The sequence below is a fragment of the Alligator mississippiensis genome, chromosome 15 (assembly GCF_030867095.1).
Source record: "Alligator mississippiensis isolate rAllMis1 chromosome 15, rAllMis1, whole genome shotgun sequence".
Classification (NCBI taxonomy): Eukaryota; Metazoa; Chordata; order Crocodylia; family Alligatoridae; genus Alligator; species Alligator mississippiensis.
Genome location: NC_081838.1, coordinates 7294220 through 7319750, shown reverse-complemented (window position 1 = coordinate 7319750; position 25531 = coordinate 7294220). Strand labels below are relative to the sequence as shown.

Genomic DNA, 25531 nt, shown 5'->3' with positions numbered 1-25531 from the left:
ATATAGTCCTGACCTTTTAAAGGATCACCCCCCTCCATTTACAGCCTCCCCCATTTAAGGGGTCAGGCCCCCATTTAGAGTCCCCCCCATTTCAAGGGCCACTCCCCATTTAAAGGGTCAGCCGCCACCCCCCCCTAATTTAAAGGGCTCCCCAATTAAAGGGCCAGGCCCCATTTAAAGGGCCACCTTTAAAGGACCAGCCATCCCCCTAACATAAAGGGTCCCCCCATTTAAAAGATCAGCCTCCATTTAGAGACCTCCCCAAATTAAGGAGCCAGCCCGATTTAGAAACTCTCAAATTAAAGGGCGAGCCCCCATTTAGGGACCCACCCCAAATTAAAGGACCTATTTAGAACCCTCCCAATGAACGGGCCACCCCCCATTTAAAGAGCCTACCCCATTTAAAGGGCCACCCCCCTTTAAAAGGCCACTCCCCATTTAAAGGACCAGCCATCCCCTAACATAAAGGGTCCCCCTATTTAAAGACCCCCCCAAATTAAAGGGCCAGCCCCCATTTAGAGACCCCCCAAATTAAAGGCCAACCCCCCATTTAGAAACCTCCAAATTAAGGGGCCAACCCCTATTTAGAACCCCCCGAAATTAAAGGGCCAGCCCCCATTTGGAAACCCCCAAATTAAAGGGCCAGCCCTCATTTAGACCCCTCCCCCCATTAAAGGGCCCGCCCGCATTTCTTGTCCCCGCGGCTTCCCTCCTCCAGGCCGCCAGGGGGCGCTGCGACGGCGGGGGAGGGGGTGGGGCCGCTCTGGCTTGGCCGCGCGTCGGCCGGTCTCCCTTGGCAACGCGGCGCGAGGGGCGGGGCGAGCGGGGGCGCGGCGCGGCGCGGCGCGGTGACGCCACACGTAGGGCGCTGACGCAGCGCGCACGCCAGCGGGGGGGGAGGGGCCGCAGCTGCTTTTCCCCTTTTTTTTTTCCCCCCCCCCCTCCCGCGTCTCGCGGGTTTTTTTTTCCGGGTCCCCCCCTCCCCCCCCCCGTTTTTTCCCCCCCGCCTCGTCCCGCCCCGGCCCGCGCGCCCCGCGCCCCTCCCCCCGCGGCCACGCGCCCCCCCCGCCCCCCCGGCGCCAGGAGGAGGAGGAGGAGGGGCCGCGCCCCCGCCCCCGGGTGAGTCACCCCGAGGGGCCCGTGGCGGCGCCCCCCCACGTGGATGGTTTGGCCCTGGGGGGAGGGGGGGACCCCCCACGTGGGTGGTTTGGCCCTGGGGGGGGAGGCCCACGTGGGTGGCTTGGCCGGGGGGCCCCCCCACGTGGGTGGTTTGGGGTGGGGGAGGGAGAGACGCCCCCCCCAGGTGTGGGGACAGTGGCTTGCCCCAGCGGGAGCGGTTGGGGGCAGGGCTGGGACCCCTTTGCTGGCTGTGGGGTCAGAGGTCACGGCCCTGCGCTGGGGGTCCGTGGCCCCGGCACGGCTCCTTGCTGCCATGGGGCGCCGGGTCTGTGCCCGCTCCTCTCGCCGACCCGCCTGCCCGGCCTGGGCAACGGGCTTGGGCTAGGGCAGGGGCCGCCGGGTCTGCAGGCACCTGGAAAGTTAGCTGGCGGTCGGGGGCTGGCACCGTGTCGGGGGGTTTGTCTCCCCGGGGGCCGGGGCTGCTGGGCCCCAGTCGTGGAGCAGGGCCCCGGGTCTGTGCAGAGGGAGCTCCTTGCGTGTCGGGTCCCAGGTCCCTCCATGCAGCCTCCAGGACTCGAGCTCGTCCCCGGTCCCCACGCCCTGGGGTCTCGCAGGCACCCTAGCCCCAGGGGTCATAGGTCATGACCTGCTTGCTCAGGAGGCCGGGCTCCTCCGGCCACAAGTTGGTAAGACCCGGTCCCGGCATCTCCCCTCCCTGCCTCCGCGCGGCCTCTGCCTGCAGGCCCCCTTCTCTGTCCCGTCCCCGGATCCTGGCGGACGCGGCCCCTCGCCTCGGGCACACGTGCCAGATGCAAACGCAGCTGCCCCCGCTAATTTTAGGTTGCCGGCTCCACTGGCCGAGCTCCCCGGACTGGGCAGCAGCATCCCGGACACGGGACCGGCTGCAACCCGCAGGCTGCACCTGTCCTCTCCGGTCGCTCCCCCCATGCCTCGGCCTCCACCTAGAGCGCGGAGCCAGGGTCTCGCTCCATCCTGGGGGCACCACGGACGCCCGAGCCTGCCTCCACCCCGTCGAATATCTTCGACCACTGTCGAACCTCCCCTCCCCTTTTCCCCAATTTGCGCCAGCTTCTTTAATGAATGTCCTCCTGCTTTAATGAATGCCCCCCGGCAGGGCAGCAGGGACGGCACCCACGTGAATGCGGCCTTCCCTCGCACAGTGCCAGGGCGCAGATGCTGTCACGTTTCAGGGCAGGTCGCGCTCGCGCCAGGTCTGGCCTCAGTTTAGTTCAGGATGTCCCGTCCTGGGAGTGCAGCACGGGTTTCCCCCCCGTGTCGGTGTCTTGGTTGCTGGGGAAGAGGCACATGGGGTCTCGTGGCCCAGTGTGGGGACAGCATGTTAGTCTAACGACCAATGGTACCTGCTGGAGGGGTTTTTATGGCATGGGGCTTGCGTGGAGCCTGGGATGGCACCGCAACAAGAGTGGGTCTCTGGGGCCTGGTTCCTTGGTGGGTTTTGCCACCAGGCGTGAGCGTGGAGCAGTGCACAAGGCACCCGCCACTTCCCCCTGCAGCCAAGGGAGGCCAATCTCTGACCTCCGCTGCAGGAACGAACTCTGGTGTGACATCACACCACCATGTCATAAGCGTGAGGACAGAAACAGGGCCTGAAGTCCAACTGTGTTTAGTTGCCGGCACCTGGCCCTGCTCTGCAGAGGGGCTCCTCTCTGCCCCCACCCTGCTCAGGCCTGGTGTGCACCCACTCGCGGCCCCGACTTGGCTGGGGTGGCCCCAGGCAGCTTCCTTCTCTCTGCAGCTGGCCCCGTGCTGCTGGAGTGGGGATGGGGGCCACTGGCGGCATCCAGCAGGGATCTCCCAGGCCCCGATCTGTGCCGGCAGTGAGGCCGCCGGGCTGCGTGCCCGCCTGGGGCCCTGCCGGGCGGTTGCAAACAGGAAGTGCCGGTGCGCGGCAGGAAACGCAGCCGGGCAACCGGGTGCAGGCGGCTCCGTCGCGCACCTGCTTTCGTCTTCCCAGAGCCACCCTGGGGAGCAGGACCCTGCTGGCACTGCTGTCCCCCGGCCCCTCCGGCATTTCCTCTTCTGCCGTCTTCACTGGCAGCCGGGCGCCCCGCTGAACTGGGGACCCTCCGGCCTATGCGGGTAGGCTGTGGGGTTTGGGTTCAAATGCTGGCCTCCTGGTTCCTGGCCCTGGTGCACTGGAGCCATGGAGCGGGGGCGGGAGTAACAGTGGCCCTGAATCCACTCTTCCTGCCCTCTGCCTGGGAGGTCTCAGCCCAAGCATGTGGGGAGGATGGGGGCTTGTGGGAACCAGCAGGTTTGCTGGAGATGCAGCCCAAAGCCAGGCAGGAGCAGAGCCCCAGGGTGTCTGAAACCAAGATCTCCCTTGTCTAGCTCCTGGCAGAGGTTGGGGGGGTGGCTTTGGGGCACCTCCATGTTAGCCTGTGAGAGCCGTGGCATGTCCATGGGGTGCAGCCCTTCCCGGCAAGCGCAGCATCCCCTCATCACCGGGCGCCCATTCATTGCGGCGCTGGAGAGACTCCTTCGCCTCCTCCCTCGCTTTTGTGAATGAACCTTGCTCTTCCTGGCAGCTGCCCCTTTAAAAGCCGGAGCTTAATGAGCAGCAGCCTCCAGGCCTGGGAAGAGCCCAGCGCCCCTGCCCTGCCCTGGTCCAGGGAGGGGGGGCACTTTGGGCAGTGGCAGCACTGAGCCTCCCCCCTGCCCGGATCCACCTCAGCACCAGCTGCAGCCCCCAGACCCCATGACTCTGTCCGGGGGAAACTGGTGGTGTCCATCTGCCCCCCGCCAAGTGCCCACGAGGATGCAGAAGGCTGGGAGGGCCATGGCCCGACAGCAGCCTCCCAACTCTACCCCATCCTGGGTAGCAAAATGCCCCCAAGACGCTGCTTTCTCTTGGGCCCAGGTGTATGTTTGGCCCTTCCAGAGTCCGGTGGAGTGTGGGGCCAATGCCTCCATCAATAAGTAATCAACCCCCTCCTCCTCCCTCTATTGCTGGGCGAGTGTTTGAAGCTCACTCGGAAATTAGCTGCCTGGCAACACGCGAGTGCAGATATTCCAGGGCTGCGCCTGCCATTCCCGGCTAAATTTAGCCGGCGTGGAGCTGCCGCAGGCTGGCGGGTCCCCGAGGAGCAGGGCGGGCGCTGGGGAGCAGGGCTCCAGCCTCCCCCCACCCCAAGTCTCTCTGGCGTCTCCCATCCCGATTGCTGCAGTGACGCTGGGTTCAAGCACCCACATGTAGAGGCAGGGAGACCCCTGTCGTAGCTTCGGCCTCGGGGTGGGCAGGCAGATACCCCCGCAGAGCTTTCCTCTGCCAGGCACCCCAGTTCAGCCTCCTCTCTCCCGAGCTCCTGGCCCTCGGGCGCTGCAATGAGGAGACCCCTCCTGGCATTGCTTGATGCCCCTCTGGGCTGAGCGCACCCTGAGCCAGCTGGGAAGGGGCCGGTGAGTCCAGCATCCGGGGACTGCTGTGCCACGTGGCCACTGCCCTGCCATCCTCGTGTACAGCACCGAGCGCGGCCGGCCCTACTGCAACTGTCGTCTGTCACATGGCCGGGGTCCTAATGACCCCCCACTGTGCAGGTGCAGGGGCTGGTGAGGTTTGTTGACCACCCCCAGCAAGCTCCCTCAGGCTTCCTACCCTGGACTGCAGCAGGGCTCGCCCTGCATTTATGAGGGAGCAGCATGCTGAGGGGTCTGGGTCATGTCCTACCAGGCCAGGAAGGGGCCTGGAGCTCCCCGCGGCCTGTCCTGATGCCCCGGCAGCCTGGAGGGCAGGCTGGGACTTCCCTGTATCTTCCAGGAAGCCTGGAGCCTGCAGGGGAGCTGTCTCAAGGCCCCAAAACCAGGTTCCATGGGTGAGCTGCTGCCAGGCCCCTTCCCTGCCTGAGCCCTCGGTTCGGCCTCTCCTGCTTCCCTGCCCTCTACCCTGGCTCCATCGCCTGCGCTCGGTGGCTCTCGCTGGTCAGATGTGGGGTCCCCCAGCCGCCATCTGGCTGGTCCCCTGGGCCCGATCCTGCAAGTGTGGGGAGCTCCAGCCCTTGAAGCATCCCTACATCACTCAGGGACATGCTGGGGCCTCGGGAAGGGGCCCAGCTCCCAGGGAGGCTCATGGAGCCTGGGCTCAGCTCCCCGCTGCCCCGTGCAGCCATGGTCAGTCCAGAACAGGACCCCGGCAGAGACTTTCTGGACTGGTCTCTTCTACCACTGCTGCCCTGGGCTGGGAGCACAAGGGGATGGGACACCCGGCTGCTATCAGAAGGACCCGCCTGCTTCCGTGGGTTGCGAGTGGATCTGAGAAGCACTTAGGCCTGTGTGTGTGTGGCGGGGGGTGGGGTCTGTGTCCCGGCCCCGCGTGAAATCTCAGGTCCCATCAGCCTCGCAGTGACCTGCAGCCTCCGCTTTGGGGGGACTCCTCCAGGGTCTGGTGACATCAGCCCTCCCTGCGGGCTAGCATGCAGAGCTGTCTCTCTGGGTCCCAGGCTGGCTTCTCCCCCTGCTTTGCTGTGTCGGAGCGGCCGGAGCCCCCGGCAGCAACGCGGCGCCTACGTCTTTAAAGCTTTCCCCAGCCCCGTTTGAATGAGCGCGAGGGAGGGGGGCGCCCGGCTATTGGCAGAGCTCCCCGTGACATCCCTCCCGACAGCCCGGCTGAGCTGCGCTTCCCTGCGCCCGGCACAGCCGTCGGCTCCGAAGTGGCCGCGGATCCAGGGCCGGAGGGAAGGAGGGGGTCAACTTCCACCCAGCTGACCATTCCCCAGCAAGATCCCTCTCGGGGCAGGGCCGGCCATGGAGTCGCCGTTGAGCTGGGGGAAGAGGTGACGTGCCCGAGCCCAGAGCGCCGGTGAGTGAGTGGGTGTCGCGAGTGGTGTCTCTGGTGATTCGGGGCCGCGGCGCTTGCCTGGAGATGGGGAATCTCTGCTTCTGGGGCTGGGATACCAGGACATGGGGGCAGGGGCAAAGGCGTTTGACCACTGGGAATGGGCAGCTCTGGCTTTAATGGGGTTAATTCCCCCCCATCCTATCCTCAGGCTGGCATTGGGGTCTCCCCCCATATCCCTAATGGTCACATTACATTGGGGGTGCTGGAGCCGGAGCTGGGGCTGTGCTGGGTGAGGGGGGATGGAGGGAATCCCCCGCCAGCTCTCAGTGTCATTGGGATTCCCCGTGACGGGTGCTTCAGCCCGGCTGCGTCTCGGTGCTCACGTCACTCCTCCTGGCAGGCGCCGCTCGCTCGGGCTGAGCCGGGGAAGCCGCCCAGCCGCGGCGCCCAGGGGCAGCCGCACTGCAACCCGCCTCGCTGCAGGGCCCCCGGCTTTCTCTAGCATGGCCCCGAAGCTCAGGGCGCCATCCCACACACTCCAGCCTCTGTCCTCATCTCGCCTGGAGGGTGCTGGAGAGTCTGGGCTGGGGCTGCCTGGGCCTCGCTGCTTGGGCAGGGGGCAAGGAGGACACCTGTCATGGCACCCCCCTCTCCGCCTCCTCCAAAATAAGGCAAGCAAATTATGGGGGAGCATCTCTGGGGCTTGGTGGGGGGCTGGAAGGCAACAGAGATGTGCAAACCCCGAACTTGTCTGTACCAGTGCCATTCCCCCTGCCCTCCCCCTGGCTCCCAGCCCCTTGCCTTGTTTCTGGAGCATCCCAGACTCACAGGTGATCTGATTTCCACCCTGTCCATCCAGCCCTGGGTTTATTCATTGGACACCCCCCCTCCCCGCCCCCCACGTCTCCCGTGGGAAGCAGCCAAGACCTGGGGGACTCTTTAAAATGTCAAGTGGCCATGAGCAAGCTGCTACCGAGGTGGCGGAGGAGTGGGGGCGGCTGGCGGGGGCAGCTTCTCTATCAGCAGCAGGGGAGTTTCTGTGGGACTGTGCGAATGCCCGGGCCATAGCAGGGACCCAGCCCAGGGCTGCTCTGCGCCTGTGGCAGCAGCTCCCTCTGGCCGCGAAGGGGTTTGGAGCTATTTTTACCCGCTGCGGGCAGCTCTCCCGAGAGGAGCTGGCAGCGTCCACCAGCCCGTCCTGCCTGGCACAGCCTGGCTCTGCTCCCGCCTGGCTCCTCCCAGCAGGAATGGGGACCTTGCCCTGGTCCCAGCCCCTGAAGGGTTAAAGGGCATCCCAGAGCCATGACGTGAGCCGCTTTTCAGGAAACCCCGTGGTGGCTGCCCCCCCCTTCTGCATTGCACATGGTTGTTGCCAGGAGACTGCTCTGACGTCAGGGGAGCATTCCCGGCCTGCAGGCGAATCCCGGCGGAGGGGTGAGGTCTTTGGGGCAGGGACTGGTGGCAGCTCCAGTGGGTCATACAGCACCTGGCGCAGCAGGACCCTGGGTGCCGTGGGATGCAGCTGCCACCAGGCCTCTTCCTGTGGGTTTCAAGGTGCCTGCCCTGGCACCCCTGTGCCCCTTGCCCCCTCCCCCCCCAAGCCAGGATCCCTTCTCACCTCCCAGAGTTTTGGTGGGGGGGGCAGGGGCTGGCCGGCCTGAATCCAGCCCAGAGCCAGGCACCTTTTGGTGGGCCTGGGGGGCCTGATGGAGCAGGTGGGAGACGCTGCACTGTCTGCTCAGGGAGAAACCACCCGGTTCCCATTCGCCCTCAGCACTCCCTTGGCCCCACACCAATTCCCCCCAGCATCACTTGCCAGGTGCCCTCAGTGCCGGGACCCCCGGGCAGCTCTGCCTCGAAATCTGGTGCTGGCCACCACACAGGCCCCTAGGCATGTGGCTGCCCCAGCACATTTGGTTACTACGTTCTGGTGCAGGGGCAAGAGGGCAGGCGGGGGTGCTGGGTACCAGGCCTTGCCCTGCCCTCCAGGCAGCAGCACTGAGTTTCTCCCGATACAAACCCACGAGTTACAGCCTAACCGAGCACACCTGCGCAGGCAGCATGCAACGGCTGCCCACTCGCATGCCCGGCGTCGCTGTCACGCCAGCGTGCGTGGCGGGCGGCACCCAGTCAGGACCTGGGCAGGGCCGGGCTGTTGGTGTTCGAATGACTTGTGTCCAGGAGAGATAAGAGCTCCTCTCTTCCTCTGCAGCTCTGTCACTTCCCTCAGAGTTGCGGGTCCTGGCTCGTAGATTGAGGGGAGGGAAGGATTCCTGGGAGGCAGAATTATGGGTCCCCATGGGGACAGAAGGGTTAAATTGCTGGCTGGTACCCCCCCCCCCCCCCCAAAAAAAAAAAAAAAAAAAGATGGCTTGGCTGGCATCTTTGAGCTGGCTCAGGCAGCAGAGCTGAGGCTCGCAGGCCTGAGACTCAGGGTAGGGTCTGGCAAGGACCCCCTCCCGCCCATCCCGCAGCCTCAGAGCTGACCTGGCCCTGCCCCCGGGGTGGGCATTGCAGCTGGCAGCCGGGGCTGAGCCCGGCTGGAGCCCCCAAGCAGCAGCTGGCAGAAGGAGCTGGAGGGAGCGATCTAGCACGGGGCGCAGGCCTGGGGGGGCTCCACAAGACATCTGGCCCCGCGTCATGACCCTCCGCCGCACCTCGGGCCTCGTCAACCCGCTCGTTCGCCGCCTCTCGGCACCTGCCCGCATCCCTTCTGCACCCCCCGTCCGGCCATTCGTGGGTGGGGCTGTGGCCTCTCCCAGCCCATTAGTCCCTGCCCGGCCCTGATGTGCCGCAGAGTCAGTCCTGCCCCAGTGCATTGTGGGAAACTCCCTCGCCCTGGTCCTGTTGCCCCGACTCTCGGCCCAGCCCAGCCCTGGTGCCGGCAGCACCAGCAGCCTTCCCGCTCCCCCCAACTCTTTTTTTTTTCTTTTTTTCCTTTTTTTTTTAAAGAAAAGCGAAATCATCATCATCATCATAAAAAAAATCCTCAGCCTTGCCTGGTTGCTCATAGTAACTGCGCCCGTTGCCATGGCACCAGGCTGTAGATTGGCCTGCCGGAGGCCAATGAGCACTGAGAATGAGTGGAGGCGTCATTCAACCTTGCAGGATGCGCCTGGGAGGGAGGGGAGAGGCGGGGGGAGGTCGTCTTTGCCCCCCCTCGTTAGGGAGCTGTTAATTGCCTGGGGCATGTGGGGGGGGTGCAAGCTCCTGCCCCTCAGGACCCTCCTGGCATGTCTCAGTGGGGCTGAGCAGGGGGCTCCACTCATCCCAGCCTATTAACCCTGCACCAAACGGGGGGGGCACCTTGCAGTCCCGGCTCTGCCGCCCCCCATCACTTCCGCTCCTGACCCAGATTTGGCGGCTTCCCTCATGCTCCATCTACGTCATCCCGAGTCTCCCCGCCCGCCCCCAGCTTCCGCCAGGGGCCCGGGAGCTTGCGCTCCCTCCTCCCCCCCCCAGCCGCCGGCTGTCACCGTCACGGCTGCCGCGACCGCCCCCTCGCCCACCCCCGCGGCCCCAGGAGCTGCTGATTCATTCACCCCCAGCCGGAACACAGTGTCTCGGCTCTGCCCTGCGTGGGGCCATGGCTTTTGTGAATGAGGTGGAGGCTGCCAGGACCCTCCATGCCCGGGTGGAGCAAGGGGCTGGGGGGTGGGAGCTGCGCTGCGCAGCCCCTGGTTTCAGCACAGATGCACCCACAGCCGCTCCCAATTGCACAGGTTTATTTACCAGCGGGCCCCCCCCCTCCCGTCAAGGCTGAGCAGGGGATGGGCTAGCATTTTGGGTAGCAGCCACTGCCTTGCACCCAGTTGGCCCTGGCACGGAGCTAGCTCGATCCCTGCAAGCCACTGCCTCAGGGTGAAGCAAGGACCTTGGGTGACCCCCGCGGCCCAGACTGGCCCCTCGCTGGCTCCATGCCTGGAATGCCACCAAGGGCTCAGATGAACCAGCCTGGCCACCTGGAGCCCTCCTCCCCCTCCGGCTCCTGGCCCTCGGTCACCTCCCGAAGCTCAAAGTCGGAGGGTCCCATGTCCCTCAAGCCTGGCATGGCCTGTGTGGGCTAGCCAGGCCTTTGCAGGGCACCAACCATAGCCAGCACCCACCTTGGCACATGCCCAGCAGGGGCTCTCCCAGCATTTCCCAGTTGTTCATGCCTGGCCTCACCCAGCAGCTCTGGGGTCTGCCTCAGAGCATGCTCAGCTTTCCGCAGCCCCATCTCTGCCACTGGCCACGGAGTGGTGGCGCTGGCCAGTCCTTCTCACCAGGCCGGTAGCCACAATAAAAGTAAACTCGGGTTTCCCCCCCTCTCTTTCCTCCCATGTGGCTCTATCACAGCCTCTGGCTTCAGCAGGGCACAGACATTGCCCCAGCACCACCCTCCATCCTGGAGCCACTACTGCCCTCTCCAGGCTGCCCATCCCTTCCCCAAGCACAGGACTGGCACTAAAGTTTCCTCCCTAGACTGGTAACATCCAGCAGAGACGGGCAAGCCAGGCAAGGGATCCCTCTCAATTTGGGTGACTGGGACAGTCTGATTCCACCCTCCCTTCCTGCAGCTCCAGATCCACGTGGCTGCAGCGTGGCCTAGGCTAGGCTTGGCCTCAGGGCTGGGGGCATTTTGTCAGATTGTGTGTGGTGGCCAAGGGGTCTGCATTGGGTTGGGAAGGAGGATACAGCCTCATGCCATGCTGAGCCCCCCTCACCTGGAGCTGGTTGTCGGGGTGTCCTTGAGCAGGAGACGTGAATCTAGAGCTAGCTCCTGACAGCAGCGGTTCCTCTGTTCGCAGTTCGGGTGATGGGGGAGTCAGGAGGACATGACTGTCTTCCGCAGCCAGGGGCAGAACTGGGCATTGAGCCTCCAGGCCCTGATACCCGCAGCCTAGAGGCAGGGGGTAGCCGGCTGGGGGTGAGGGACCCCAGGTTTGCCCAGAGCAGGATGATGGAGCCCCTGCCTAGCCAGGAATATGGAGGTGGGGGTTGTGTATGTGTGTGTACGTGGTCTCAATCACTGCTTCCCCCCCCCGTGGTGAGGGCAGGGGTGGCCAGGGCACTCAGAGGTCCCTGGGTTGTCCTGTTTCAGCCCTGCCACCAGCTCTTTGGTCTTGGAGGGGCCCCAGCCTCATACCAGGAGCCAGCTGCTTCGAGGCATTGAGGACCAGGGGCACTGTTGCATGATGCCCCTGACACCCCATGCCCCGTCCCTGCAGGCGCCCATCACCGCGCCGCGCTGTGCCCGCCATGTCGAGCAGCCCTGCAACACCAGAGAACCTGGAGATCATGAAGGAGGCGGAGAAGCGGCTGGGGGACGAGCCAACACACAAGGCCAAGTTCGCGATGCGGTCACCGAGCAAGGAGGAGGCAGACAAGGACGGGGAGGAGCCCGGCGTGCGGCAGGAAGCTCAGGTGGGCCTGGTGGGGCAGGGGCAGTGCAGCATCCCCTACTTGAGCCTCGTGTCTGGGGCTGAGCCTAGCCCCAGTCACGGTGAGGAGGCTGCAACTGGCTTTGCGGGTTGAGGGCAGGTTCGGGAAGGGGTCTCAAGACCCCAAAGGCGGGGTCCGCACTGGGCTGGTCACTTGTGGCTGGAGACGGAGCCCTGTGGGGAGGCAGAGCTTGTGTGTGTCTGCTCCTCTGAGCACCAGGGCCTGGCAGGGTGGAAAGCCAGGCCAGTGTGGGGCCAGGCTGTTCCAGACCTACTCGTTTTGCTGCTGCCTGGGCAGCTCCGGGCATCCTGCTACCCACGCACTCAGCCCCCTTCCCCTATTGTCTCCACAGAGGCGACCGTCGAACCACGGGCACAACAGGAAACGAGCCAAGGTACGAGGTCCCTGGTGCTAAGTGCCTGAGACATCTGGCATCCAGCTATGGGGCGTGGGGGGCAAGGGGGCAATCTCACAGCTCACCCCCCTCCCTCCCCGGGTTTTTGCACGACTCGGCGACACTTCACCTCTGCTGCTACCCATGACGTGGCTCCAACCCAGTCCAGAGGCACTGGGGGTTTTTTATGCCCCTTTCCCCCCTCTCTTGGAGGCCTGCTCCATCCTGGCGTGGCCCAGCTGGCCCGAGGATAGGGCCAGGCTAGAGGCCTGCTGGCTGGGCCCTGCAGGCTCCGTGTGGTGAGGAGGTGATTGGGGGGCTGCAGACAAGCCTATGAGGGGCCGTGGTTCAGTAGGTTGGAGGTGTCCCCTGTGCACCCCCCAACGCCGACCATTCTCCCGGTCTCTTCCAGTCCAACTCGAAGCTGAAGCTGGTGCGGAGCCTGGCCGTGTGTGAGGAGTCCACCAGCCCCTTCGCGGATGGGCCGCTGGAGCCCCAGGTAAGTGTGAGCACCAGGGTTGGGGGCAGAGATGTGGCAGCTCCCAGCAGGGCCCCCCCAGCCATAGCCAATGGCTGTCGGCATCCATGTTCACCCACAATGCACCAGGGAGCCATGGCCATGGCAGAGGCACAGAGGAGACTTCTGGCCTCGGCCATGGGGGACATTATAGGCCCTCTCGCATTGCCCGACATCCCCTGCCCTGTGGCCCAGAAGCAGGGGTCCTTGGCTGTGTGGGGCCTTGGCGGCATAGGCCCTGGCTCCTGGCCTCCTGCAGGGTTGAAGGGGGTAGCTCACTCTGTTCCCTGAGTACAGATGTCCCCATCTCCCTTCACATCCTGCTCCAGCCTCAGCAAGCCCCACTTCAGTGGAAGCCAGGTCATTACCCCCACCCCAACAAGCCCCAGGCTGTGCGTGGAGCCCAGGGCTCAGCCCAGCACCTGTGCCCCCTGCCCTCCCGCAGGACATCATCCAGCTCCATGTCAGTTGCCCCTCGGACAAGGAGGAGGAGAAATTGGCAAAGGACGGAGCCGAGAAGGAGGAAAAGGGCAAGGAGAAGACGCCACGCAAGATGCTCTCACGAGGTCAGTGAGGCTCCAGGGGCTGGGGGGGCGTGCAAAGGCTTGGCTTGTTTGAGTGGCTCATTGAATGGGAGTCCCCTCCCTCTCCTGGCTCTGCGAAGCTCCCACGGGGCCCAGCACCCACCCCCAGGGCCCGGGTTGGGCAGGGTCTCTTCCCCCAGTTCACAGGCAGAGAAACTGAGGTACAGAGCCAACAAGCAGCTGGCTGAGATTTCACCAGGGCAGAGCTGGGTACTGAACCCAGGCCTCCAGGATCGCAGGCGGTACCCAGCCGTTCGTGGGACATGGGCACCACCCCTGCATCCAGGGCTCACCTGTGCTTCATGCTCTTCTTGCCCTCACCCCATCCCACTCTCGTTCCTTCAGACTCCAGCCAAGAGTACACGGACTCCACCGGCATCGACCTGCACGAATTCCTAGTAAATACACTGAAAAAAAACCCAAGGTCGGTACCGGGTGGGGGGGCAGAACTTGGGGGTGAGCATGGATGTCAGGGGGAGGCTGGGAGCAGGCACCTGGCTTGGGTTGGCATGAGATCTAGGGCACAGAGGCACAACCTGCCCAGCCCCTGCAGGGGTGGGGGGTTATCCCCTATGTTCGGGGTAGAACTGGCCTCCCCCCTGCTCCCAGAACCCAGGCATCTGGGCTGGGAAGCCGGGAGTCACCAGCAGGGAGATGGACGTGCTCCTGTCCCAGCCTCTGTGCCTGGAGCAGAGGGAGCTGCTGCTTTCTGGGGCTGGGGGCTGGGGTGGGGCTGGTGGCAGCTGCACTTCCTTGTTCTTGAGTGTGATTCCAACCCCCCACCTCTGGGCAGGGATCGAATGATGCTGCTAAAGTTAGAACAGGAAATCCTGGAGTTCATTAGCGATAACAAGTAAGTGGCTGCAGAGTTTGTACCTGGGGAGGCAGACTGGGGGGTGTCCATGTCTGGGGGGCATGGGGCTCTGCCTCCGGCCCCCTTCTTTAGTGGCCAAGCCCCACAGAGGGGTCCTGCAGCAAGGGGACTCTAACCCACACCTCCCGAGCCCCCATCTGGCACCCAGTGCAGCCTCTAGGCCTGGGGTGGAGGGTGCAGCTGGGAGTGTCCTTCACCTCCCGGCTCAAAGCTGGGCTGACTGACAGCTGTCCCTGTTCTCTCCCCACATGAGATTAAGTTGGGGGTCAGCTCGGTTCTCAGCAACCATGTGGACACACTGGAGCCGCCCCTGGCTGGCAGCCAGCCAGCCCCAGTCATGAGGGCAGGCGGGGGGGGGAGCATAGAGGGCATCAGGCCTCGGGGGGGCCCCAGCATGCATTTGGGGGTTAGTCTTAGGCTGGGCTGCGGTGAGCTGCAGCAGGTCCGAGCCTGACTGAACCCCACCCCCACCCTTCCCAGCAATCAGTTCAAGAAGTTCCCTCAGATGACCTCGTACCACCGCATGCTGCTACACCGCGTTGCCGCCTACTTTGGCATGGACCACAACGTGGACCAGACCGGCAAGGCCGTCATCATCAACAAGACTGGCAACACCCGCATGTGAGCGCCCCGCGAGAACCCAGGAGGCCAACCCTCCCCCACGCTCCCAGCCCAGGCCAGAGCAGCCCTCACTTTGTGCCCGGCCTCTGCAGTGCGGGGAGCTAGAGAAGTGCCCCCCAAATCCATGCACAGACCTGCCCACCGCTGCATGCCACTGATGGCACCCCCCCCCCCCCCCAATCTCTGTTCTATCGTGGGGATGGGGAGTGTCCCACTGGCCTCGGCCCCCCCCACTAACAAGGCCCCTTCCCCCACAGCCCGGAGCAGCGCTTCTCAGAGCACATCAAGGATGAGAAGAGCGCAGAGTTCCCCCAGCGCTTCATCCTCAAACGGGATGACGCCAGCATGGACCGGGATGAGAACCAGGTGGGATGTGGGGGGTGAACCGCTGGGGTGGATGGGGTGCAGATCCCCCAGAGGAGTGGGGGGTGGCCATCTGTCCATGTGCAGCCACCTGATGCCATGTGCCCAGCTCGTGTCTCGGGGTCCTTCCCAATGGGCGACCTCAGCCATCAGAGGCCCCGTCCCCACGTGCCAGCCCTTCCCATCACACCTGACCTGGGTGGCAGCCCCCCTCCTTACACATGTACCTCTGTGTGTGGATGTGTGTGTCTGTCTGTGTTTGTTTGTGTATCCGTGTGTATGTGTGTGTGCGCACACGTCCATGTGGGTCTGTGTCCACATGTCCGTGTGCAAGTGGCCTTGCGCACCAGGGAGCTTTAACGGTCGACTCCCCCCCACCCCACAGATGCGGCTCCCATTGCAGGATGGGCGGCGGAGCAAGTCCATCGAGGAGCGCGAAGAGGAGTACCAGCGCGTCCGCGAGCGCATCTTTGCCCGCGAGGTGAGACCCACTGCCTCTGCAGAGCACCAGACCCAGATGGAAGAGGCGGCATGGATGAGCAGTTAGAGCCGGGGGAGGAGTCTCCAGGACTCCTGGGTTCTACTCTCCACTCCAGCCACCCCCACACAAAATTAGGGGCTGGACTCGAAGATCTTCCAAGGTCCCTTCCAGCCCTAATGTCTATGAAAATAGCTGCAGGTGTCGTCATCGTCGTCGTCCCTCCCCCCCCCCCCCCCCCCCCCGCCCCTCTCAATTCCTGGAGCAGAAGGGGGTGGGGGGTGCCCTGATGCCCCAGAGTGGGGCTGGGTGCTGTGGAGCACCTCAGCCACTGACTGACTCCCCTTTCTCTCCCCTCCCAGCAGACAGGCCAGAATGGCTACCTGACCGACAGCAGGTGAGTGCTGGCGCTGCCTCCCCCACTGCCCTGTGGCCGCCCCCCGCGCCCCATAACAACGCTTCTCTCTGCTGTTAACCCACAGACTCGCCCAAGACGCCTTGTCCTGTAGCTCGCACAAAAGGCGCCAGATCTTTAGGTACCTGTGTGTGCCCCCCCATGCTGCCCCCCACCGCCCCCGCATGGCTTCTGCTTGCTCCGTCCTCCAGTCGCTTTGGCAGTTCCCTCTGCCCCATCCGGCGGCCCCATGGCCCCATCTCCCTCAGCACGGCTTCTCCAGCCCCCATGAGCCCTTCTCCTCCAGACGGACCAGGGACTCCACTCTGCCTTTCCTCTGCTTTCTGCCCCAGTCGCTTCCCAGCCGGTGAGAGGTGCCGGCTGGGGATGGATGTTCTGTTCAGCTGGGATGTGCTGCTCCCAAGTTATTCCACTGTGACTCCTGTCTATCCCAGGATAAACCCCTGCCACTTCAAAGCCACTGGGTTTTGGCTCCTCTTCTTGTGTCAGAAGAGCAGACAGGCACAGCCCTTAGATTAGAAAGGGGTATATCCGTATACGTGGTATTGGGGTAACGGCTACATCCGTCCACAAGCCTGGGCCAGCACTGACTGATGCCCACACTGGCCGTCTAGCTCCATGCTGTGCAGGGGACCCATGAGGGGGAAGCTGAGTCTCTGGCTCAAGGCCACGGCCCCAAGCAGGGCCAGCTGCACTGTGGTTATCCCACAGACAGTGCCCAGTGTGGCTCCAGGTCCTGGTGTTGTCCTTACAAAGCAGCTGCAAGGCTGGGGACTTGGCCTGTAGGCTGATGGGCACTGGGCTGGGTTGGGGGGGCAGCAGAGTGCGTGGGGGCTCTTGGGAGCAGAGCTGAGGTCCCTCAGTCCCCAGATGTACAACTGGGGGCCCCGTGACAGGACCCTGCTGTCCCAGGAAGTTGTGGCTGTGGGGCATCAAGACTGGCAGGGCAGACGGCAGTGGCTGGCGGGTCCCAGAGCAGCCTTGCCATGTGCAGAGGAGGTCCAAGGTCCTGGCTACAGGCAGCTTCTGTGCCCAGTACTGCCAGGACTCAAATGATTCTGGGGAAGAATGTCCCACACCAGGGGGAGTTACCCCAGGGCAAACGTGTTCATCCAGGGGTAACTAGTCCCTTAAGGCCTTATGGGTTCTTACCCACGGCCCTGTCCCCTAGGGACCAGGTGCCATCGTAGCCGCTGGGGACTACTGCTGCCCCAGGGTAGTGGCCATCCATTTGTGCCAGCCCGGGGGCAGGTGACGGGTTGCAGTCCTGGTGTGGGAGCTGTGCTGGGTCTGGGCCTCAGGGTCAGGGCCTGAGGTGGGGCTGGGCATCCTGTCTCTGCAGCCACAGAGCAGAAGGATGTCTGGCAGGATTGGGAGGTCATGGGCCCAAGAGCCCCTGGCCAGGCACATCTAGGGGAGCCCCAGCCCCCTTTACCTCCCCCACTTCCCTGCCTGGTGCTCGCTCTGCTTGCCGGCTCCAGCGCAGCCCCCGCTCTTGGCAGGGGAAACCGGGACGGGCTGCCCCGGCCCCCGGGCAGCCGGCAGAGCAGCACAGAGAGCGAGCTGAAGTCACTGGAGCCGCGGCCCTGGAGCAGCACTGACTCAGATGGCTCGGCCCGGAGCCTGCGCCCACCCGTCACCAAGGCCAGCAGCTTCAGCGGCATCTCCATCCTCACCCGCGGTGACAGCATCGGCAGCAGCAAGGGTGCTGGGGCCAGCCGGGCGGCCAGGCCAGGTACCGCAGGGTGGCGGTGGGGACTTGAACCTGTGCCCAGGTTGCCCGCGTGCTCCTGACCCGGCCCCAGAGGGATCCCAGCCCCGTCCCAGCAGTCTGGTTGCATTCCCTGGCTACCAGGTGCAGGGAGCCAGTAATTAGCCCAGCTCATCATGGACTAATTACCCATCTGGAATGGTGTCTCTCTGTGCTCACCAGAGCCACTGGGCATGGGGCAAGTGGTACCAGAGGGATTTTAGGCACGTGGGTGGGTGTGGTCTTGCCAAGGGCAGGACTTAGGGCTTGGGAGCTGCCTGGCAGGCCAATACCCCACCCCTAGCCTGACCCAGGATGCCTGGGTCCCATCACCAGCTCTGCCACTGGTCTCTGGGGCTGAGTCCCACTCTGCACCTCAGTTTCCCCATGTATAAATGGGGGAAAGAGAGATGAGTCCTGGGCTCTCACTCAGTTGTGGGAGCCTCACTGATGCCTTCCCCCTGCCCAGGTCTGATGCTGGCCACCCCGGAGCCTGGCAGCCCAGCGGCCACATCGCAGCCAGGGCGCGGGGGGCTCCTGCCCTGTTCTGCCCAGCCCCAACCACAGCCCCCGCCGCCCCCACAGCCGCCAGCGCTGCCCCCCACACCCCAGCAGCCGCCAGCGATGAGCAACCACCTCCTGTCGCAGGTGAGTCATTCACTGGGGGTGGTGGATCATGGGGCCACCGAGCCCTTGGCCTGGCAGGTGTGCCCCGCCCTTAGCCCCCGGGAGGCTGGGCTACCCCTCTGGGGATCTCAGAGGGGGGTTGAGTGCCCCACTCCCTTCGGCTCAGTCGTGCTCCTAACCCCCCTTGGCTTCCCTGCCACATTACTGCTTGCTACCTTGGGCCTTAACACGCTCTCTCTGCCCCTTCCCCATCCCCACTGCTCCTAAAAGGCTCCTGCCCCAGCCATCGGGGTGTAGGCAGCCTGGGGCTCTTGCAGGGGGTATCATGGCCTGCCCCTGCCCCCAGTTTGGGAGTGTGTGTGTGCATGGGTTCTCTTGGCAACGAGCCCCCCTCCCCAGCTTCCCCAAGCCCCTGGATCCTCCCCCGGCACCAGCTCTGCAACTAACCTTGTCCTTCCTTTTCTCTCCCCCACCCTCCCGGCTTTCCCTCCACCCCCCCATCTCTCTGTCCCCGCCTCTCTGCCCGACGCAGCCTGTCCCAGCCCTGCAGCCTGTTCAGTACTCTCCAAGCTCCTGCCCCCAAGTCCTCCTGCCCGTGTCTCCGTCCCAGCAGTACAACATGGTACCAGCTCCGCTGCCTCTCGCCTCGCTCTGTCTGTGCTGCGTGAGCTTTGCCACCCTGGGGGCAGGGGACACCAGCCTGGCCGTGGAGTGGGGGGGCTGTGGCAGGAGCTCCAAGCCAGCCGCGGCCTGCAGTGATTGGACCCCAGCATTGGGGTCATTCAGGGGTCTGGGCCATGGCTTACCCAGCCCCAGGGTCTTGGGGGGTGTCGAGGCAATGCAGGGCCCCCCCTCCAATGGGAGGAAGGGGGCCTAGGGTAGTGCCATCATGGCTCCAGATGCATCTGTTCCCCCCAGCCACCAGTAGGTGGCACCCTTGGCTGCGTGGACATGCACCACGCTCTGCCCGTGGTCCCGGGCACCCTATGGACACAGCTTTTTCTGCCTGGGGCTGTTCTCCAGGAATAGGGCCAGGCCCAGGCTGGGAGATCCAGGGCACTGCCAGCCCCACCCCCAGCTGGGATGCCGGCTGCCCTGGCTCGGGGGTCCCAGCCTGCTCCACTCCAGATAGGGAAGAGGATGCTGGTGCTGGGTAGCCCCATGGCAGTGCCCTGCCCAAGGACAGCCCTGGCCCTGGGGGGGTCGGGGCATTGGGGGTTGCAGGCAGAAACTGTTCAGAGCTAACATGCCCCCTTCTCCCCCCACCACAGGCCGAGGAGCTCAGCACCCCTTTCGGGCAGATCAGCCTCAGCCGCCAGGGGTCCACGGAGGCTCCAGACCCCTCCCCCAGTGCCCTCTTCCAGCCCCCGCTCCTCTCCCAGCCCCCGCAGCAGGCAGGCTTCATCATGGCCTCACCCGGGCAGCCTGGAGCCCCCTCCAGCTACTCCGCCTCAGGGCACACGGCCACCACCCAGCAGGTCCTGCAGCCCCAGGGCTACATCCAGCCGCCCCAGCAAGTGAGCTGGGGGTGTGGGGTGCGGGGAGGGGGCATGGGCGCAGCAGACTGGGGAGGCACCCACTGCTGGCTTGTGGCTGCAACAAGGCAGGCCCAGGGGCACTTGGACATCACCTGGAGCGGGAGCAGACAGATGGCGGCTTATCCCGGGGGAGCTCAGGGGCTGCAACTGCAGTGTCCCACCAGCAGGTGGGGGGGGGGGAAGGTGGAAGTTACCCTGCGGGGTTCAGACAGGCAAGTCTTCTTTGGGGGTGGAGGGGCTCCGTGCCACCCCACCCAGCCTAGTCCAACTCGTCCCCCTTTTCCTTCACAGATTCAGGTCTCGTACTACCCTCCTGGGCAGTACCCCAGCTCCAGCCAGCAATACCGCACCCTGAGCCATCCTGTGGCATACAGCCCTCAGCGCAGCCAGCAGCTCCCCCAGCAGTCACAGCAGCCTGGTGAGGGGCAGGGGGACTGGGGCAGCAGGGCAAAGGAGGTTGGAAAATGAACCTGATGTGGGTGGGTGGGCGGGCAGGGAAGGGGCTTAGCCTCTCTGGGGACCCCGTGAGACCTGCCCTCACCCAGCCACATGGCCTGTCTCCTGCTGCAGGGCTGCAGCCTGTGATGTCTGGCCAGCAGCAGCCATACCAGGGTGTGATGGGGGTGCAGCAGTCCCAGAACCCTGGCCTCCTTGGCAGCCAGCGCAGCAGCGTTGGGGGGCAGATGCAGGGGCTGATGGTCCAGTACACACCACTGCCTTCCTACCAGGTAAGCTGCAGGGCAGCTGCCTTATCCCCCCTGCCCCAGAGGTTTGAGCCCAGACACCCCCATTCTTTGTGAGCTGTCACCACCCAGAAAAGAGACCTGGGTGTCACGAACAGGTTTCCAAAACCATCAGCTCAGGACCCGGCTGCTACCAAAAAGGCAAACTGCTTAATAAGGTTATTAAGAAGGGAAAGTATCGCTACACCCCTTTATACATCCATCCCTTGCATCCTGTGCCTGGTTCTGGTCCATGCACCCCCAAATGGATCTAGAACCAGAGAAGGGCACCAAGGATAATGCACGCTGCGGAGAAGCTGCCCTATGAGGAGAGACTGAAGCCAGGCCTGGGCAGTGTCGAAGAGACACTGGAGTGGGGGGGACAAGAGAAGGGTTTACAACCCACTGAATGGCAAAGAGAAAGTGCCTGGGGATGTTTTCCTGACGGTCTCTCTCAATACAAGAACGAGGGGTCCCAACACAAGACCATGTTGTCAGTTGAGAACGAACACCAGGAGAGGCTTTTCCCCCCAGCGTGGCATGAAGTGGGGGGACTCGTGGCCACCATGTGTGGTGGAAGCTGAGAGCATAGCCAGGTTCACAAGGGACTGGACCCATTTTTGGAGGAAAGGGGCATTGGGAGCTATTGGGCATGGGGGAGAGGGGCATGGCATCTGCATCCGAGCATCCTGGCCCTTCAGTGCTGGGGGCTGCAAAGGGGAGAGGAGCAGGGAAAACCCTGCTCAGGCCCAGTCACTCTCCCTTCCAGCCTCCGCTCTGCCCCTGTGTGACACCAGAGACTGGGCACGATGGATCTAGGGTCCCCCCGCCACCAATCCTCCCTTTCATCAGGGTGCTGGGTGCTAATAGCCACTGTGGGTATCTATAGTCTGAACTCAGGCAGGTGGGGGGGGGCAGCTCTGGGCTAAGGGGTTCCCTGATGCCCACCCCATCTGTCTTCCTCCACCCATGGGCATCCATGTCCCTGACTGCCCCCCCCTGCACTGACACTGCCCACCTGTCCCCAGTGTCACTGCTGGGGTGTCATGTCCCCTGAGCCCCCCCAGCCTGGGCTAACGGGGTCTCCACCCCCCACCAACAGGTGCCAGTGGGCTCAGAGGCGCAGGGCGTGGTGCAGCAGCCGTTCCAGCAGCAGGTGCTGGTGCCTGCCAGCCAGTCGGTGCAGGGGGGGCTGCAGGCCGGGGGGCTGCCTGTCTACTACAGCGTCATCCCCACGGCCCAGCAGAACGGGACCAGGTATGGGACAGGCTAGCTGAGGCTGTGGTGGGGTTAGTCAGCCAGTGTGGCCCTGCTGGGCTGGGAGGACCTGGGGCGGGGTCTTGCCTGTGACCAGGGGATCTGTGCAATGGGGGCTCACACAGGAGCCCTTCAGCTCTCTCCCCAGAAGCAGCCGCATTCCTATCTCGAGGATGCATGAGCTGAAGGTGCTGCGGGTCCTTGTGGGGGGTGGGGGAGTTGGCTGGTGTTGTCCCCTGCTCCATCACCATCCACCCCCTTCTTTGCAGCTCGTCTGTTGGGTTCCTGCAGCCGCCCGGCTCCGAGCAGTACCAGCTGCCCCAGTCCCCATCGCCCTGCAGCCCACCGCAGATGCAGCAGCAGTATTCAGGTAGCGAGCCCACCTCATTGCACCCCGGGGGTCCCTCTGCTGCCCCTGCCTCAAGCAGGGGCCAGATAGTGATGCCCCCCGCAGCTGAGCCATTGCCAGGCCAGGGGAGTTGGGGCCACGTTGCACCAGCCCCTATCTCACCCCCCCCCCCCCCCCAATGTCCTCCCAGCAGGGGTGTCGGCGTCGGGGCCCGGCGTGGTCGTCATGCAACTCAATGTGCCCAACGGCCCCCAGCCCCCCCAGAACCCGCCCGTGGTGCAGTGGAGTCACTGCAAGTACTACGGCCTGGATCAGCGGGCACAGAAGCCCGGAGAGCTATACAGCCCCGACACCAGCGCTCAGGTACAAGGGGGAGCGGGGGGGCTGGGCCCAACGCATCCCTTCTGTGGGGAAGCCCTGGGCCCTGACCCACTCCCCCCCCCCCGCCCCCCCCCAGGCCAGCACCCAGCTGAGCAGCCCCATCACATCCCCCACCCAGTCCCCGACGCCGTCGCCTGTCACCAGCCTCAGCAGCGTCTGCCCGGGGCTGAGCCCCCTCCCCGTCCTCGCCCAGTTCCCCCGGCCCGTGGGCCCAGCACAAGGTAGGGGCAGGGGCAGGAGCTGTGGGGCAGCTGCCCCCGTGCAGGCCCAGGGGCTCTGGGACAAGGAGGGAGCCCCTAGTCTCTGCAGGAGGTGGGGCTTGGAGCCCAATGGGCCAGACCATTGGTCAGTCTCTGCAGGTGGCAGAGTTTGGAACCCCATGGGGCAGGGGCATTGGCTGGTCAGTGCTAGGGGGTGGAGTCTGGAGCCCCATGGGGTGGGGCCATTGGCTGTTCAGTGCCAAGGGGTGGGGTCTGGAGCTCCATGGGGCAGGGGCATTGGCTGGTCAGTGCCAGGGGGTGGAGTCTGGAGCCCCCTGGGGTGGGGCCATCGGCTGTTCAGTGCCAAGGGGTGGGGTCTGGAGCTCCATGGGGCAGGGGCATTAGCTGGTCAGTACCGGGGACGGAGTCTGGAGCCCCATGGGGTAGGGCCATTGGCTGCTCTGTGCCAAGGGGTGGAGTCTCCAGCCCCATGAGGTGGGGCTATTGGCTGGTCAGTGCCAGGGGGCGGAGTCTGGAGCCCCCTGGGGTGGGAAGCACAGGCTGCTCCTGTGGTGGGGAGCTGACAGGGACCCCCACCAATCTCTGCTCCCACCGGGCAGGCGACGGGCGCTACTCGCTGCTGGGGCAGCCTCTGCAGTACAACCTGGCGCTGTGCCCCCCCCCGCTGCTGCACAGCCAGCCCAGCTACACCTCGCACCAGGTACGGGCGCTGGGCGGGCAAGGGGTAGCTCCTACCATGGGAGGGGGCATCTTGAGGGATGGGGGGGAGCTTGGGGTCACCACTGCCCCCTCAGGAGCTCTGGGGAAGGGGGGACTGAGCCCTGCCACCCTGGCTAGCATGGGGGTGGGGGGCAAGTTGGCAAGGGAGTAGGGGGCAGCATCTTAGGGAACACCTCTTTTAACTCTTGAAGAGCCAGACAGGAATGAAGCACGGGAACAGGGGCAAGAGGCAGGCCCTCAAGTCCGCATCCACTGACCTCGGGACCAGCGATGTAGGCAAGTGATCCCCCCCCCGGGGTATGTCTGGGAGGGGCACGGGGTGTAGAGGCTGGTACCTGGACTCCTTTTCCCTCCCTGCCTAGCCAGGGTATCTTGGCCTGTCCCTCTCCTGCTCTGTGCCTCAGTTTCCCTGCCCACAAAGCTGCGCATGGGGCAGCTTCTGCCACAGCTGAACCCTAATGCATGGGCAGGGAATGCCACCCCCTCCCCCACTGTCCTTGCTTCCAGCTTGGGTAGGGGGCAGGGCATGGTCGGGGGCTGGGAGCCAGGATGCCTGCGTTCTCTCCTGGCTGGCTTCACCCTAGGAGCTGGCTCAGTGCTTGCTATTGGGACCATCCATGACACCCCTGTCCTGCAGGACAGCTGCGGGCCACGTTGCAGCGCCATGGTGGAGCCTCTTGCTCTCTCCGCCCCCTGCTCCCCCCCCCCCCAATGAAACTGGAGCCAGGAGGGGGAGTTTGCTGCGCCCGGGTTAATATTAGCAAGGAATTCAGCTGGCCGGGTCCGGGGCCAGCCGGGGCCACAGGTGGGGGTGGCTGGCACGGGCTCTGCTGGGATTTGTCCCCAGCCACAGCCGTCACAAAATCACCGCCGTGCCCAGGCCTCGCCCACTGCGCCGGGGGAGAACCCAGGCGTCTGGGCTCCTAGATCCCCTCAGGGCCGGGGATGGGCCCCCCGTGGCCCCCCTGGCTGACACCCGTGTCCCCACAGTGCCGGGCCGTGTGCTGGAGGTGACGGACCTGCCCGAGGGCATCACGCGCAGCGAGGCCGACAAGCTCTTCACGCAGCTGGCTATGGCGGGCGCCAAGATCCAGTGGCTGAAGGAGACGCGGGGCCGGCGCGGGGCAGGCGCGGGGGCCGGGGACGGGCGCGTGGGGCCTGAGAACGGGCGGCACCCCGACCTGGCGGCGCTCTACACGGTGGTGGCCGTGTTCCCCAGCCCCCTGGCCGCCCAGAACGCCTCACTGCGCCTCAACACGCCGCTCAGCCGCTTCCGCCTACGTGGTGCCAAGCGCCACTACGACCTGCGCGTGCTGGAGCGCGCCAGCTCCCAGTAGGGCCCCTGCCGGGCTGGGGGCTGCGCTGGACTTTGGCCCCCGGAGCCTCCCCGCGCGCCTCTGCTTTCGTTCACCCCGTTTCTTTCTGGAGATATTTATATGGACGCGATGAAGAGGAGACAGTGATTTGTTCCTGCCACTGCCCTTTGATTTTGGAGTGAGAGGTCCTCGCCCGGACCCCCATAACCCCCCTGGCCTGGCCTGGTTCCCCCTTGACCCAGCCTGGACCCCCCACAGACCCCCCCCTAGCCTGGGCTGGAACCCCCCAGCCTGGCTTGGTCTGAACCTCCCCACATCCCCTGTGTCCTGGTTGATCTCCCACAGCTCCTGGACACCCCCAAGCCTGGTCTGGTCTGAACCACCACCCCCCAACAGACCCCCTGGCCTGGCATGGATCTCCCAAACCACCCCTAGCCTGGCCTGGGACCCTTGCCCCCACAGACCCCCACAGCCTGGCCTGGACCCCCATAAACACCTCAGCTTACAGCTCCCAGATCTCCCCCCCCCCCCCCGAATCCCCTGGCCTGGCCTGAACCCAACCCCACACACAGCTGTGATCCCCACCCCCAGGCTCAGTCTGGACACACATCCCACCCTGGCCTGTCCATGCAGCCTCCAGGCCATAGCCAGGACCCCAGCCCCTCGCCTTTCTTTGAGCCCGTCACAGCCAGGTCCTGACCCTACAACCCTGGTCCAGACGCCCCTCCTCCCAAAGCCCCCAGACTCTCCCAGCCTGGCCTGGACCCTCCACCCCAGCCCAGATACCCTCTCCCCACCACCACCGCCACCACCCCTGGGCTGGCCCTGATGCCCCCAGCCCCATGTCCGTTGCTCTGTCGGGCGCCGCGTGGCCGCACTGGGTTGGTCACTGTACATTTTATTTAATGGGTTTATTATTATTATTGGGGGGGGGCGGGGGGATTTTTTGATTTTTAAATATAAAAAGAAAAAAAAATCGTCTGTCACCAAGGCGGTCTCCGAGTCTGACCCCTGGCCTTTGACCCCATCTGCAAGGGGCATGGTT

At 64.7% G+C, this 25531-nt stretch overlaps 1 protein-coding gene across 15 annotated transcripts; it reads left to right on the top strand.

Moving 5' to 3' along the window:
- Positions 1 to 889: 889 nt before the first annotated feature.
- On the top strand, positions 890 to 25476 carry R3HDM2 (R3H domain containing 2). Of its 15 annotated transcripts, none has more exons than XM_059719255.1 (25): positions 890 to 1119; positions 11146 to 11341; positions 11712 to 11753; positions 12166 to 12252; positions 12716 to 12836; positions 13200 to 13278; positions 13648 to 13707; positions 14209 to 14349; positions 14607 to 14715; positions 15098 to 15193; positions 15553 to 15587; positions 15673 to 15726; positions 17108 to 17340; positions 17825 to 18003; positions 18515 to 18604; positions 19254 to 19499; positions 19812 to 19938; positions 20091 to 20248; positions 21345 to 21499; positions 21769 to 21869; positions 22039 to 22211; positions 22348 to 22450; positions 23050 to 23150; positions 23362 to 23446; positions 24161 to 25476. In XM_059719255.1, exons 2-25 carry the CDS (start codon positions 11177 to 11179, stop codon positions 24505 to 24507), a joined length of 3087 nt encoding a protein of 1028 aa, XP_059575238.1. In that variant the 5' UTR covers positions 890 to 1119; positions 11146 to 11176; the 3' UTR covers positions 24508 to 25476. The 15 variants fall into 15 exon arrangements, with proteins under 15 accessions (XP_059575238.1, XP_059575236.1, XP_059575235.1 ...); XM_059719253.1 differs by having other exon boundaries at positions 894 to 1119; positions 15556 to 15587; positions 22042 to 22211; positions 22306 to 22450; XM_059719252.1 differs by having other exon boundaries at positions 894 to 1119; positions 15556 to 15587; positions 22306 to 22450.
- The last annotated feature ends 55 nt before the right edge of the window (positions 25477 to 25531 follow it).

What these genes read in the sequence shown, in the direction of transcription:
- R3HDM2 (XM_059719250.1), top strand. Translation starts at nt 11,177, where the DNA reads ATGTCGAGCAGCCCTGCAACACCAGAGAACCTGGAGATCATGAAGGAG. An exon ending in GGCTACCTGACCGACAGCAG is followed by an intron (nt 15,588 to 15,672) that starts GTGAGTGCTGGC and finishes GTTAACCCACAG; the next exon opens with ACTCGCCCAAGACGCCTTGT. An exon ending in GCCCCGACACCAGCGCTCAG is followed by an intron (nt 22,212 to 22,305) that starts GTACAAGGGGGA and finishes GCCCCCCCCCAG; the next exon opens with GCCAGCACCCAGCTGAGCAG.